At 41.8% G+C, this 15,845-nt stretch overlaps 2 protein-coding genes and 1 long non-coding RNA gene across 4 annotated transcripts; 1 reads left to right on the forward strand and 2 right to left on the reverse strand.

The window, feature by feature from the left end:
• Positions 1-146: 146 nt before the first annotated feature.
• mfsd8 (major facilitator superfamily domain containing 8) lies at positions 147-7,216 on the reverse strand. 2 transcript variants are annotated; one of them, XM_017414326.2, is made up of 12 exons: positions 6,837-7,216; positions 6,625-6,707; positions 5,304-5,347; positions 4,604-4,844; positions 4,392-4,505; positions 3,975-4,119; positions 3,157-3,215; positions 2,617-2,725; positions 2,408-2,542; positions 2,216-2,319; positions 826-1,052; positions 147-726 (listed from the first exon to the last, which is right to left on the reverse strand). In XM_017414326.2, the coding sequence occupies exons 1-12, from the start codon at positions 6,890-6,892 to the stop codon at positions 520-522; spliced, it is 1,524 nt and encodes a 507-aa protein (XP_017269815.1). In that variant the 5' UTR covers positions 6,893-7,216; the 3' UTR covers positions 147-519. The 2 variants fall into 2 exon arrangements, with proteins under 2 accessions (XP_017269815.1, XP_037832258.1); XM_037976330.1 differs by lacking the exon at positions 5,304-5,347 and having other exon boundaries at positions 6,837-6,852.
• Positions 7,217-7,621: 405 nt separating this feature from the next.
• On the reverse strand, positions 7,622-14,732 carry LOC119617146. Its single transcript, XR_005233331.1, has 3 exons — positions 14,662-14,732; positions 11,850-11,922; positions 7,622-7,951 (listed from the first exon to the last, which is right to left on the reverse strand). It is a non-coding gene; the product is annotated as an uncharacterized LOC119617146 (long non-coding RNA).
• LOC108234839 (butyrophilin subfamily 1 member A1-like) lies at positions 8,624-15,742 on the forward strand. The gene is made up of 10 exons (XM_017414338.3): positions 8,624-8,842; positions 8,994-9,056; positions 10,563-10,931; positions 11,018-11,299; positions 11,379-11,477; positions 11,566-11,598; positions 12,406-12,432; positions 12,760-12,783; positions 12,866-12,910; positions 12,995-15,742. Exons 1-10 carry the CDS (start codon positions 8,839-8,841, stop codon positions 13,570-13,572), a joined length of 1,524 nt encoding a protein of 507 aa, XP_017269827.1. The 5' UTR covers positions 8,624-8,838; the 3' UTR covers positions 13,573-15,742.
• Positions 15,743-15,845: the final 103 nt, after the last annotated feature.

Consider the following 15,845-nt stretch of genomic DNA (forward strand, 5'->3'; position numbering starts at 1 on the left):
CGGCTGCAGGATTGATAAAATGATGCTGAATTTATGTTATTAGGTCGAACAAACAGAAAAAGACTTTCTGAATCTGTTCCACTGGATTTGACGTAAAACAAAATAAAGCATTATGCAGTCATAATGAAACAAAACTGTCGAAAACAAAAGGTTATATTAAAAATTTAATGCATTAATCTGTTATTTGTTACAGTAAACACACCTAGAAATCATTCTCTGAGTAATTTAAGAATAACCAAACCTGTAGTTTTAAACTACAAGCTCAGCCGTTAAAAGAAATAAAAATATCATTATTTTACATTATTAATAAAATGCTAAAACTGCACCTAATTTTTAAATCATGACACCCTGATGAGGATGTTCTTCATGAACATGTGCCTTGGAAACTCCCCGTTCTTTACCGCCGAGCTTAAAAGTTAAAACCCTGAGTTCCCAGCGAATAATTAGGAGTTCACACGTTGAAAGACACCGCAGCCGAGGTTGCACGCTGCGATCAGTTTCCACGCTGAGAATACGTCGTTACTCCACGATCCGCCCGTGGCGGACGGAGAAGGCGACGAGCCGGCGGTAGGTGGAGCCGAGGAGGACGATGGCTCCCACCACCATCCCGCAGATGAGGCTGAAGGCCCAGCGAGGGCCCAGGAGGGTGTAGACGTGAGACACGAAGACGGGGCCCAGGGTTCTCGCTCCGCTGCCGGACGTCGTCAACCAGCCCATGTACACACCCTGAGGAGACCGACACGCCGCGGTTACATGGAGGGGCGGCGCCCGAAAGCAAGCTGATCGTTTCTTAGTGGTGAACAAAAAAAAAAGACACTCGGTTACCTGAGGCTTCGGGCCAAGAATTTTGGAATACAGCGTGTAGGACATGACGTTGCACGCCGGGTAGCCCACTCCGATGAGGATGTCGGATGAGATGTACTGGGCGAGGTATATGGCGGGCGTATACTGACACCAGGTCTGTTCGTAGGGGCAGCCCGTTGGCTCCACGATGCCGTTAGCGGCGAGCGGCGCCCCAGACGTCCGACTGACCAACGAGTTGTTTCTGAGATCTGTGGTTTGATGAAAATAAGGAAGACGCTTCAGATCTCCTCTACCTCAACTTTAAAAATAAGCTTTAACCTCCCGAGTCCCGGGCTTCTGAAAAAAGGCACATTTTTTCCATTTCCTCCAGCTTTTTGGGTTAGTAGGACCATATAAACCAAAAACTAAACTCAAAATTAAAAAGTTACAAATACAGAATAAAATTCATTTTTTGGATAAACTATTCAGATTTTCTGAAGAGGAGGGAGGTTATAAACAGTTAATATCTTACCTGTTGTAGACAGCTCTTTGACCAACCTCAGTTCTGACCGGTTTGATGAGCTTATAGCTAGTCGGAGCAAAATGTCTTAAAAACAACTCAAATCTCGCTGTTCGTCCGATTACTGTTTTATAAACCTTTAAACATGACATGGTTGTCCTGGCAGACATTCCTCCTGGAAGTGCTACAACTAGCTGCTGCTGCTGCTATTTCGCTTGCAAAATAAATAAATCAATCAGTAAATAACTGTGTCACGAGAGACTGACAGCAATAAAGAAGGTTTTGTTTGGAGTTGTTTTAAGGCAGCAGCAATCCACTTCAGTCTTGCCCCAGTCTGACTAGCCATTAGCCCGTTAATCTGGTCAGAAATAAGCCGTTCTTCCAAACTCGGGTTGTTTAAAGAGTTACCTACAACAGGCAGGATACAACATGGATGGGCGGTGACATTCAATCATTCAAAGTCTAGTTAAACGGGTGAATTTGAAGTATAAATGCACCTGCTTTTGTTTGTTTGTTTGTTTGTTTGTTTACATGTAAAATGGTGCTTTTCCAGTCTTGTGGGCTTTTTAAATTTTTTTTATTTGACACAACACCTACTGCCCACCCACTCGTCTCTTGAGGAAACAAAATAAAGCAACTCAGAGCGTCTCAGCGCCTTTTTCTACCACCGCAGTTTATTTTGAAAGGGTTGTAAAGCGGAAGCTACGGTCGTGGTTTGCAGCCAGAATGACAGAACCGGGGGGCGAATATTAGAAGAAAAGTTGGTTCAAAGGCTGCTTTTGTTTAAAACGATCTGAAGCTTCACTTCAAACTGTTTCAGATGACGACACGGGCGCCAAAAGCTCTTTGATTTAATCAAAAGCAGCAAAAGCTGTAATTAATGCCTCAGCAATGATTAGAAAACATAAATACCTGCCCACTGGATTTTAGGGAAATGATTTCCCCACGGGAGCAGAATAATGAAGCCACAGAATATAATAGCAAAGCCTGCGAGCAACACGGGACGATCCCCATACCTGGAAAAAAAAAAACAAAACAAAAAAAAACATCATTGTGACTGACCGCGGAACGACATTCGTGACGCCGACTCGTGACGGCGGCTACCTTCGACAGGCCAGCTTCACCACCAGGAACACCAGGATGGACTCGAAGCCGATGGCGCACATGATGATGCCGTTGTAGAGGACGGCCTCCTTCCTCGTCCAGGCGAACATGTCCATCGACAGCGGGGTGGCGATTCTGACCCAGGGAACACACGGCCAGAGCGTTACGCGAGCAGAGCAACGGGGTCGGGTTGCCGGAGGCGTACGTACGTTTCGAACACGGCGAAGATGAACATGACGATGAAGAACAAGACGTTGGACGTCACCACCGCGAGCTGGTCGATGGACTCCTCCGTTTCATCGAGAAGGTCCGCCGTGTCTGCAGAAGGAAAGTAAAATAAAGACTCAGCGTTGATCGAAGGAATGCATATCGCCCGCCGCCTTTTAAACTAAACTCATTTTGGTCAAGCTTTATTAACAACATCATGCGCTCTCACCAGATTTAGCTCAATATCTGTAAAATCTGACCGAGCTGTAGTCACGTTTGTGCTTTCTAAGGTCAGTTGGCCGTGGCAGCCATCTTGAATCTGGTTGACTCCAGAAGTTAATCAGCTGTTGATAAGAAGTGGTTCGTGGGATATTTTGCTAACAGACAGAGACAAACTAAAACATCATCACCATCATCATTGTTCTAGTCCAAAACCAATTTTGCGGAAAAAAACATAAACTTCTTTTATTTCCCCCCGAACCCCACAGCTTGTGGCAACGACCTCACGTCACAACATCTGCTTCAGGACGAGCGACGCCTACCTTCCCCGCTGTAGTTGATGGCTCGCACCGTCCTTCCTTCTTCATCGACGCAATGTTCTCTAAAATTAAATGAAAACAAACGTCTCAGTTTTATCTGTGCTCGAATAATCGGAGAACAATCCGAACATGAGAAACAGGATCCCTAGGAATGAACGAATCAGGACTTTAAACTGTCCTGAAATTTAGAGTTTTAAGATGGCAGCAAACCACTTTAACCACCGTTAGCTTGTGTCCAACCTGAGCTGTCTGCAACAGGTAAGATATTGACTGTTCATAATCTTTCCACAGAACGCTTTTATTGTTTTAATTTATTTGTTATCTGCTGGTTTTTATGAAATAATCCAGATGTTCCAGCTTGTTTTTCCTAATTTTAATAATCACATCTATATTTAAAACAAAGACCTTAAGTTTGCTGTTATCAAATGAGCTTTTTATACATCTTGACGACTGCTGTTCGTGAAAAATTCAAAAAAAGTTAAAAAACAAAAACAACTGGACTTCTATTCTGTAGCTGAAGACGTTTCGCTTCTCATCCGAGGAGCTTTCTCAATTCAGAAATAGAGAGTGTGGAGTCCAGTTGTTTTTGTTTTTTAACTTTTTTTTGAATTTACCATGGCCTGGATGACTGAGAATCTACACCAGCATGTTCGTGAAAACTTTAAAAACTCCTCCACACCGGCTGGCAGCTAAGTTCGTTGATCTTTAAATGGGTCACTGGAGCGATGATGAAATGGTGATGAAATCTGAATCTACTGTTATGGCGTTTTGAAAAAAAAACAAAAACCAAACAAATACAGGAGAAACATGGCGCGACTGACTTCAACACCAGGAGCACCAGCAGGATGTTGACGAGGCCGAACGCCGCGGCCAGCAGAGCCGGCGTCGTGTACATGTTGAGCTGCAGGTCCAGGAAGGTCAGCGTCACGCCGTTTTCGCCGATGAACGACAGACACGCCTGGAGGGCTGAAATGCACGGAACAAGTCGTTAAAAGCTGCGTCGTTTACTTCTTTCTCTCTTTTTTTCTTTTCTTTTTAGAATTCAAAATGTCAGAATCACTTTATTGCTATTGCCAGTAAACAAGTTACAGGCTAGGAAATCATTCTGGTGTAATGGTGCAAATAAAACAAACACAAATGAATAAGTAAACAATGAAACAAGAAATTAAAGTGTCCATGTGCATAATAGCATAATAAGATTTGATTCGATTTTTAACGATTCGATCAGTTTTCTGTACCAGGCCCGAGGATGAAACCCAGAGCCTGACAGGCGCTCATGTTGGCCATGGCGCCGGTCCTCTCCTTCAGCGACGTCGCTCCGGCAACGTACGACCTCACCACGGCAACGTTACCTGCCGTAAAAAAAAAACAAAAAACATACTTTAGTGAAACAGAGACGTCTGTATTAAGTTACATTAGTAATTTCAGAAGAAACGTTAACAGCACGGACCCGCTCCGAAGCCCACGAAGGCTCGGGACATGAGCATGTGGTACTTGTTGTTGGTTGGGGGCAGGTAGGCGTAGGCGTAGTAGACGTTGGCCAACAGGTTGATGAAGATGGAGCAGACGAGCGGCTCCCGGCGCGGGCGGTGGTTGGACCAGAAGCCGAAGAGGGGCGAGGCCACCATCTGCCCCAGACTGTAGGCCGCCACCATCCAGCCCAGGAAGCTGGCGTCGGCGCTGCTGTCAACCTACAGAACGGACAAACGTCAACGCGAGAGGAAGGTTTCCCGCCGTCTGACTCGCTGCGCGGCTGAAAAACAGGAAAAGGCTTAAAGCATTTTAAGAGTATTGAATGGAAATCCCCAGTTTTGCCCACTTTTCATTTGAACATCTATTTTATTTCCCTAATCTGCTTTTTTGTCAACAAGGGTTCACATGTCCAACTACTGAGAATTTTAAACTTTAACTTATTTCAACTTAACTTGACCGTCTCACTACTAATAAACACATTTAACACACAATCCGAATGCTCCCCGTTGTCAGATTTCTTAGAAAGCATCTCCGGTGGACGTCCGAAACCTTTCCTGGATGCACATTAGGCACGTGTGTCTGCATCGCCTCCTGTTTCTTTCCCCCCCCGTTTCCAAACTACGGCGAGACGTTTTATCGAGACGAGTGTCACCCCGGGAGTGCTGAGCGATTCATACCTTTTCCAAATAGGGCCACAGAGACGTGATGACGATGGTGAAGCCTGAGAGAAAACACGAAACAACTTTGAGTCATTTTCCCCTCAAAGAGAAACTGTTCAGTCAGTGATGTTTAATTAGCGTTAATCGCTTTTTCTACACATCGTTTGCTTTTGAGTTTTATACGTTATCAGGAGTTAGTACCTCGCCTGCAGTGGACCGAGAGAGAACTGAGTTTGTAGAAATAATCTTGTGCTAAAGTGTGGAGCTTTAAAATCAGCCACTGTAGCGTTTTATTACTAGTATGACGTTAAATATGGCAGATATCTGATCTGATTGGCTGCTAGCCTCAATCCTGTACGAGGATCTATCCCCATTTTTACAAACTTCGTTCACTTAAGAGTTTTGTCTACAACAGGTAAGGTATTAACCACTGATAACTACTTCACAGAACCCTGCTTTAAAATATCTGAACTGTCCCTTTGAAGAGTAGACGTTATAAACACCGTAATGGCCCTTTAGGACGCAGCGTGATTGTTTGGTTCTCAACAGTTCTACCCAGATGCATATAATTCACTCACAACAATGATTTTCTCTTGTTTTTCCCGTCCCCCACAGATGTTTACAGGTGCTGACGTGGAGAAAAACTGATTATTTATAAAGATAAATAAACAAGTTTTCAGATGCAGTACCACAGAAGTTCCTCCAGTGGATATAACCTATTTATTATCAGTAATTATTTATACAGAGAGACGTGCTAAAACTCTCAGAGACAACAGTTAAATAATCATTCAAAAAATTTACCTCGTGCTTTATTATATTTAATATGTCAGTGACAGACGGAAGGAGCTAAAGTAACATCTCTTTTCCCCATAACTGTTAAAACCTGAATATTTAATATTTTACTGATCGATTCTGGTTTAATGTTTGTCGGAGTCCTAGCTTACAGAAACATAAACAAACGATGGGAGTCACACCAAGGATCTGCTTCAATAAAGCTATTTGCTTCCTGAAGTTACCAGTTTAATAACTTTTTGTTTTATTTCAAAAAAAAAAAAAAACGAAGTCGAAGATAAATTCGAAACAAACAAAAAAGTAAAAACAGAAAATAGAAAACACAAAACGGTACAAGAATCAGTGTAATAATCATAAGAATAACAAGTTAACTTGGATGAATGTCGTTTTTAACATTTTTAAAAAATGTATTTACAGATAGAATGGTGGTTTGATTATATGTTACAACGGCCTGCCATACTTGGTTTGCGGGCAAAACAGGGTTGCGCGTGTTCTGCTGGACGCAGTCACCGTTGCGCACTTCAGAACATTCAAACAAAGTCCTCACCTACGCTGCTGAGGAACATGGTGAAGTACATGACTCGGATTGACCTCCACCGGCTCCTGTAGTCGCCATCCTGGGAGTCGTCGCTGTTCAAATTAAAGCAAAAGTGGGGAATTTATAATAACCCCCTCCCAAAAAGGCGCCTTCCACAGTGTAAACACTGCGCTCCACACACAAAGTTCAGCAGTATATATATCTGTGAACGCTGAACTCACCTGCTCGCATCGTCTCGGAGTAACGGAGTGGTGACGTCCGAATCAAGATGGGACATTTCAATATATATTAAAACAATTATTCGGGGAACTTAACGCCTCTGTGTTTTTAAGTCGCCATGTAGCCGAGGGTCCGTGAACTACACAGCCAAACGCTAACTCCAGCTCTTCCGCGGAACTCCGGGAAGCTAGCTATAGTGCCCGCTAACAGTCCGAAAATAACATCTCACAAGCCAGCATGTTCGTTAGTCTGACAAACACCACACACAGCGCGAGGTAGAGTCATTTCCAGGCGATGTCGAAGAAAATAGAAGCGACAGAAAACCTCACAAAACTGGACTATGATACCAATGCCAGCTATTTTTACTGTTAAAGGATCGAATACGGAAACACTATATCCGGTTATGGGTTTCAAAATAAAACCCATCGCGCTAAATAGTTTCCAAGTCCTTTCCCTAATTACGATTTAAGCCATAAATTAAAAAAGTTTAATAAAATATATAAGTTTAAAATCTAACTAATATGTACGTTCTGGCATTCTTTTGTACCTTTGTCGCTTAGTCGCTCTTACTTTGAAGGCGTTGTTTAATCATATCCGGATCATTTCTGGTTGGCCGTTTAACTTGATGTTCGCATACCTGTCACGTGAGAGCGTAAACACCGCTGTCCCGTACGTTCTCTGATCCCTGTAGACTGCTTTAATGGATTTTGCATAATCTTAAACGTTAAATGATTTTAAATAGAAGATTTTTTACATTTTGGGTAAACTCTACTAATTGATAAAAGAACCGAGAGCCAAAAGGTTACAAAACAGATACTGGTTTCAGTCATCATGGATAGTTTTACAAATAAAAAACAACAAAAGCTATCACTGAGATGAACACAGTGCGTCTTTAAAAACCGAGATACGTAAAGTAATACGATTTAAATATAAAGTACACCACTCAAACTTGACAAACACTGATACGGCAAACATCAAATGAATGCATAAATAAAATAAATATTTTCCTTTGGCTTCTTTTCATTCACACTTTCTGTATCTTTTCTTCTGACTTGCAAATCTCCACCTCTCCAGGGTCTCTTCCACCTGCTTCCTACTGTCTCTGTAGATCACAGTGCTGTAAATAAATAAATAAATAAATAATCCAAAGAAAATGCAAAGTAATGTTTAGGATAAGCTTTGCGATACTGACATAAAGTCAAATCCAAAGAAAGGCCCAGTCTTGAGGGAATGCATATCACCTATAGCCTTCTGTCAGATTTATACACTAAGATCTTCTTGTCCTGAGAAATAATGGAGTTGTAGCCATTTTGGTCACCTCTTGCAATTTTGAAGCATCTTGCATGATCTGTTAGAAGTCAGTGTATGTGTTTGGAATGGCTCTCAGCTACTACCACACCAAATTTCACCTCAATATCTGTAAAATTGACTGAATTAGAGCCATTTGTGTGCTTTGTAAGACTGATTAGCTGTGGCGGCCATCTTGAATCGGGTCGACTTCCAAAGCTAATCAGCTGTAGATGTTCATCCAATGATTACTTTCTGAGAGTTTCATCCAACTCCGTTCAGGGGTTCAGGAAATATTTTGCTAACAGACCGGCCAGGGTTGACTCCGAATAGCAAATGCCCAAAACGCATACCCTGAACGCATCACGTGTGTTGCGTTCATATATATATATATATATATATATATATATATATATATATATATATATATATATATATATATATATATATATATATATATATATATGAACGCAACACACGTGATGCGTTCAGGGTCCCAAAACCGAAAATGAAAAGTAACTCTATCTTTATCTCGGCGGCATTTTCCTTTCGAACGACAGCGATACTCTTCTCTTTTCGAAGTTTGCGCTGTATCTGCACCAGCAAAGAGCCACCTGGCTTCAGAATAACACCTCTGGATTTCAATTACATCCTAAATCTAATTTGTTTTGGGACGTGGCTCGGTGGATATATTCTGTCACCTTAAAAGGCATCTCCATGGGTAGGCCGAGTTTCACCTCATGTTACCTTGTTTATAATGAAAGCTAAACTGTAGTTGCCTGATTATTTTTTATTTGATTGACTGTATTCTTAAATTTTGTCGAGTTTAAAGTGTAAACCACATATTGTTGTATTTTTTTTTTCACCTACAGACCGACGGATGATTCATTTGTGTTATTTGATGCTTTTTGTTTCTCGGTGCCTCGCTGCTCCTGGTGAGTCTCTACATGTTGCTGTAAAACCACACTCTGTCATCCCACTTCTTCTTTCTTTGTCTCCAACCTTTTGTTTGCTCCAGCACTTTAAAGGGATAGTTCGGATCATTCAGAGCGTTGTTCTGCTGAAGCGTCACAGATAGTTAACATCTCACCTGTTGCAGATAGCTCTTTGAACAACCAGCCGGAGCTGAAACGACTCAAAACTTTCATATTTGTTCAAGCGGACAGTGTTTTATAAACATTTTTACGTCGCCGCCGAATTTGCGTGACATGGTTATTCGCGTAGAACTGTATATGGAACCGCAGGTAGCAGCGGCAGCTAGCTGTAGCACTTCTGGCGCTGCCAAATTTAATAATAACAGGGAGCACAAGAACTGGGGAGGAGGGATTTCTGAGAGAAAACGGACGTGAATGGTGAAAAATAAGGATGACTGATGGGAAAAATGGCCAACGACACAGGCAGACTGAGTAACAGAAAACAAGCTGAACACAATGACTCTAAATAATAATAATAATAATATTAATAATAATAATAAAAAAAACTGGATTTTTTTTTGTCATGGCATATCAGGCCTACCATATAGAGAAGATGGCTGCCTACGTGTGCCAGAACAGATTTGCTCGCAAGATGAGAATCCTAATGTCATGATTTACTTTATTGGATCAGGACTGAATCTAGCATCAGTAGTAGGCAGGTCACGTTGTTGTAATAGCAACCTGTCTGTGTGACCTTCAACCATCAGGACCGTCTGTGGGTCGGTGCTTGAAGGAAAACATGGTTAAACATAAACGAAAGAAAACCATAAACGGCAAACACAAAAAGCCCAGGATCGTGGCATCTCTGTGCATTCAAACGTTGGAAAGTGATTGGATTACTGAGATGGAAACGGACAGAAATGTCACTGCAACTATCACAGCGCTTCGTGCACAAGTCAGCCATATTAGATTTTGAGTTCTGACTTTGGTCAGCGTTCAGGTTGATTTTTTTTTTTTTTTTTAGACTTGGAACTGGGAAATTTTGACTTCTGGGTACAAATGGAACCCAGCAGCATATCATAATATTTTCCGCTGGGGTAGCAGTGTGGTGCAGAACAGAAAGCAGTGTGAGAGGTTGTAACTTCGGGTCAATTTGACCCTAAGGCCACACGAGGCTTGATAATAGCGTTAGCATGAACCACTACGAAAGAGTTGAAAACTGCAGTTCTTTAAAGATAATAAGATCGGCTTTGGAAGTAGGTCAGCTAGGACTAGCCATAATTAGCTTGTAGAAGCTGAAGCCACAATACAGCGTAACTACAGAAAGAAAGGCTTCATGCAGCTACCCACACGGCAACCAACATCTCCGTTATGTCCTACAGTTGAGTTGTTGGCAGCTTCCTGCAGCCTGTGTCTCCTTATGGTCCCATCAGACCCACTTCCAAAGAGCTAACAACAAAAACGAAAACCTAACCATAACTGCCAACAAACCAGAAGAAGATGAGCCTAATGAGGATTTTATCTTAGTTTCAGAGAACTTCGCCGTCCAGGCTGGGTCTCCGGTCTCAGTGCAGCGCGGCCTAACGGCCACGTTGCCCTGCTGGCTCGTTCCGTCACAAAGCGCAGAGGACATGGAGGTGCGCTGGTACCGCGACGGTCATTTCGACACCCCCGCCATGCTGTACAAGTCCAGAAAGTTGGACCACGGGTCGCAGGACCCTTCATACGCTGGCCGAGTCTTGTTCGGTTCAAGGGGCCTGACGTCGGACGGCCTGAAGACGGGCGACGTGAGCCTGAATCTGGCAGACGTCGCGGTTGAGGACGCAGGGAATTACACGTGTTTCGTCAGCAGCGACAAGGTGTTTGACAGCTCCAGCGTGAGCCTGCATGTGACGGGTGAGTGGGATGAAAGTGGAATAATGCTCGACCTCTTCCAGAGGACGTTTCGCATCAAACAGTCTTCTTTTTTTCACCCATCACAGTAACGGGAAGGCCCCCTCTAATGTCTACTGTGTGGGAGGATGGTGACATGGTGAACGTGAGCTGTGAATCCGAAGGCTGGTATCCTCGGCCCGAGCTGCGCTGGACTGGCAGGACTACAGATCTGCCCGCTGATAGTCTGGTGTATTCAAACGACCCGGCTGGTCTTTTCTCAGTCCACAGCTGGCTTCGTGCCGCCGGCTCGTCTGAGGTGTCCTGCTCTGTTGGTCTCTCGAGTAAAGAGGCGAAGGTGGCCAGACTGCGCCTGGGAAGTCCTCAAGAAGGTAACAGAGTTAGCTTCGTTCGATGGAAGAACGAGAACAAAAAACAAAGAGATGCAGCTGTTCTTGCTTTCCATTTAAGAGTCGGGTTCTTCCTCGGCTGGATGGGTGGCTTTCGGGATACTTCTCGTGGCGTTAGCTATAGCAGCTGTAGCTGCTGTGCTTTACTTCAAAAACAGAGGTAACTATCGGAAATAAGCCTGACGACATTTAAACTGAGGCTGTTGGCAGACCGATCACAAACCTTGAAATGTTTTTTCATGTTTCAGCTCAGTCCAAACCAGGTGGTGACCAAACCGACGGTAGGAAAAGCAGATTAATTTATTTACTGTTTCTAACTCATTTGTAACAAAAAGGACACTTCTATTTTTTGTGTTGTTAATATTTTCATCCTGTTTTGGGACAATTAGAAACAAAGTTGAACCAATTACAGCCGGAACAGTGACACAGCTTCAGGGATGTGAGACGTTCTCACTTGATTTAAGGACTCTAAAAAGGATTAGATCAATTGAAATGAGGTTCTGTGGAAAGGTTTGAACAAATATTATCTCACCTGTTGCAGATAGCTCTTTGAACGACTTCAGCTTGGAAAAGGGGCTAACGAAATTAGCATCACGTTTGCTGTCCTTTAAATGACAAAAAAAGACAAGAAAATTTACAATACTTGTGCGGTTGTTTTTCAAAAATACATATTTATACTTTAGTGTTAATTAGGCCACTTCAAATGTTTATATTTATATATTTATATTTTTCTTTCAGCACTTGTTTCCCTTAAAATGACATTTTAGACTGCATTAAAAGAAAAATGACTACTAGGGGAAAGTCCAGTTTTGCTATTTATTTTGCACTAAACTGATGCAACCAAAAACAAAGTAAAAAAAAATGTGTCAATTTTTCAAATATATTTTAGTCTGTGAAGACAAATGCAACAAAGTAGCTTCTGTTAAACTCCTTGAATTAAAGCTGCAGGTCTTGTATACGGTACATACACATGTCTAGATGAACGAGTGAATACAGCTGGTTAAAATAATGTAAACGACAGGTTTTTTTTTTATAATGTGGCTGATTTTGCTGATTTCAAATCCTAAAATGCAACTTTTATATTTCAGGGCTGAAAATAACTAACAGCTCTGAAGGTAAGAAAAAAAAACCCAGATTCATGTTTCATGTCAGTGTTTCACTTTTCATCATGCACAAAAGTTTATAGTAAGTTTCCTTGGGCTTCACATAAAGTTTGAGGGCTTGAAAGGGACAAATGTGACAACTCCCCTCATTCTCCTTTAGTGTGTACCATTTTATAGACCCTCTGTTTTCACAGCGTCAGCAAAGTTATGTTTTCAAACTGAAAAATATCTTTATGTATCTATCTGTTGGTACCCATAGATGGTTATAGATTTGTAGCTGTAATCCAGATATAAAGCAATAATGTCTATTGTATGTTTTTTATGTTGTTGTTTTATCAGAGAATAAACCACTTCTGCCCAAAGGTAAGACATAACTCAAGGTGGGAGTGTCATTAATTGTAAAAGGTAAGTAGAGTAGCTGATGTTTTTACTTGTTTCCTTCCAGAAATGGTGCCACCAACAGCTCTGTCAGTTGCTACCAAGTGTCATGGTAAATTTTAAATTGCTTTTTTCTAATCTAACTTTCTTCTATAATTTAAGTGATTCTAATGTAGGTTTTTTTTGTCTTCAACAGTGAATGTTGAACTTGAAAAGACAGAAAATCCATATATAAAAATTGCAGGGTCTAAAATTATAAGAGACGCCGGTGTTCGAGAGTTTCCAGATGGAGACGCAGTTACTTGTCTTACAGCAGCCAGAGGAACGCCGAGATTCTCTTCTGGACGTCACTACTGGGAGGTTTCTATGAGTAAGGACAATGCAGGCGTCAAGAAGTCCTGGTGGATTGGAGTTACAAACAACACTCAAGTCCTACAGAACCTAAGTTTCTCTCCAAACACATCCAATGGTTTCTGGTTCCTGTCTTCTTCACCTAACCGAGGAGAGACGGTTCAATGTAACACTGAACCGGAGGTGTCCTTTCATGTCCAGTCAAGACCAAAAACAGTTGGTGTGTATTTGGATTACGACCAAGGAGAGCTCTCCTTTTATAACGTGGAAGACAAGAGTTTAATTGGCTCCGTAGCAACTAAGTTTACAGGAGAAGTGTTTCCGTTGTTCAACCCTGGGAAAGGTGACCCAGCCCCTATGGAGATACTACAGAAGGCAGAGCAGGATCAGGCTAACGACAACAGGAACTCCTCCGTTCAGTAGCTGAAGAGCTTCTATCCTCAGTACGAGAGCGTAAAAGGCTGGAGTCTTTGTCCTGTGCTCCTTTACTGTTTTTACATACCTAAGAGCCCAAACAGTAACAATAAGTTAAAGAGCACAAGGAATTAAACTGACATCAGACGAAAATACCGAATTAGATACAAAACTAGTAAACTTACAGTTAAAGAGAAGAAACGTCCCACAGCTCCAAGCGAAAAACTTAAAATGCTATTTGAAACGCTAAAGTCCGAAATATTAGTCAAGTTATCAAGCAGTCAATTAATCATGAGCCCAGTTGTCAAAGCACCTCGACTATTCGACTTTCCTGCTGAATTCTTGTTAATGTTTCTTTGGAGATTCAACTTTTTCTAATATTTACCACTACTAACCCCAAATCTGATGCGCAAAAGTCTGCATTTTTTTTTTTTTTTTTTTTTACACAAGTGACAATGATCAACTAAAAACAGGGTTCTGCATGAATCTTCCAGCTAAAAGATGACAAGCTATGGTGATAAGTTGGTGACCCTGAGCTAGAACTCCGTTATAAAGTGATCAGGTCATCTGCGGTATCGTCTGTGGCTCAGAATAGAATCATCTTCACCGCTGAGGTAAAACTGAACTGCTTGATAGTTTGGTTGATATTTTCCTTCCTGTCAGGCTGCAGCTGTTTAGCTTAGCATAAACACAACAACTAGACCTGGTCAAAATATAACTAGGAGCACTCGGAGGGAACGAACCTCCACCAAGACCATGGGGTCAATCCCAATTTTTCCTGAAAATTTCATCATTATGTTCATTAGTTTTTAAGTAATCTTGCAAAAACACAAACCAAACAACCAACACTACATCTTATTGTGAAAATAAAGAAATCTTATTTAAAGGTAACCTTCGGGGGCCTTAACTAAACCGTTTTAACACTCTGTTCGGCTCTGACACCAAGTGTTTATGCTAACTTAAGCTAACCAACTATTCTGTTACTAAAACACTGACACCATTTTTAAATTTTCTTTAAGGAAACCAGTTCACGTTTATGGTACCTTGATTTACACCTTCTGAGAGATTTTAAATTCGTTTGTGCGCTGAGTCACTGACCATAACGGTTCACTGAAAGGTAATCCTGTACACCAGGGGTCTCCAATCCTGGTCCTTGAGGGCCACCGTCCTGTTTCCCTGCTCCAACACACCTGATTCAGTGGTTAAATCACCTCCTCATGTTCTGCAGAAGCCTGTTAATCACCCACTGATTCAGATCAGGTGTGTTGGAGCAGAGGAACAAGTAAAACATGCAGGATGGTGGCCCTCGAGGACCAGGATTGGAGACCACTGCTGTACACGCTCTACTTTTGTATATAAAATAGCTCGTGATGTGATTTGTAGACAACAAGCTGACCTAAACCTGTATTTTCTGTACGTTTGTCTGTAACTTGTTTTTAAATCTTTGTTGATAGCAGCTGAATAATTTCAAAGTGTAATTCACTAAGCAGAACCTGTGCACAATATGGACGAGAGGTCAGTATGGATCATGACAAGCAAATCGCAAGTCGATGAAATTTAATTTTTACTAATGGCAGCTCGTTGGTGTCTCTATGAATGATGTTATCGTAAAGTAATATGCTTGTGCTTTTCTTTTCTACGTATCTATAAAGAGTCTGAAAAATAAATGCATGGATCTTGTAGTTAATGTTTTAGATCTGGGGTGTCAAACTCCATTCCTCGGGGGGGGGGGCTCTCCTGCATGTTTTAGACGTGTTCATTTAAAACACCCGGTTTAAATAGACGACTCGTTGCCGTGCTCCCAGAGAGCTTGATGATTGGGCGAGGAGAAAACTCCCAGGCCTGGAGTTTTAGGACTTTCTGCTCCAACACATCTGATTCAAAGTTTTGACACCCCCTGTTTTAGAGACACATTACTTCCCGAGGACAAATGAGACAATGTGCTCGTGGCTTTAAGTACTTTGGCAGCTTTGTGTCTATCTGCAGCGACGTTGTGCTAAAAATGGCGTCAAAGCTGTTAAAGCACAGCGTTTTGTTTAAATGTGTGTATTTTAGGGCAACAGAAGTGAGAGACCCACAGGTCCTTCTCTCTGTTTGTCCCACCTGTCTTCTTATAAAACTGACAGGTTTTTTTTTTATATTTACCATGATAAACTGTTTTAAATGGGATCTTAAAATAAAATAATAAAAAAAAGGTTTCGTCATTTTGATTTTCTTCGCCGTGGAAAACTCACTTTACAATCCCGTTTAAGAAAACACAGCAAAATGTCATACACTTTAAT

Source organism: Kryptolebias marmoratus, linkage group LG7 (genome assembly GCF_001649575.2).
Source record: "Kryptolebias marmoratus isolate JLee-2015 linkage group LG7, ASM164957v2, whole genome shotgun sequence".
NCBI classification, from domain to species: Eukaryota; Metazoa; Chordata; class Actinopteri; order Cyprinodontiformes; family Rivulidae; genus Kryptolebias; species Kryptolebias marmoratus.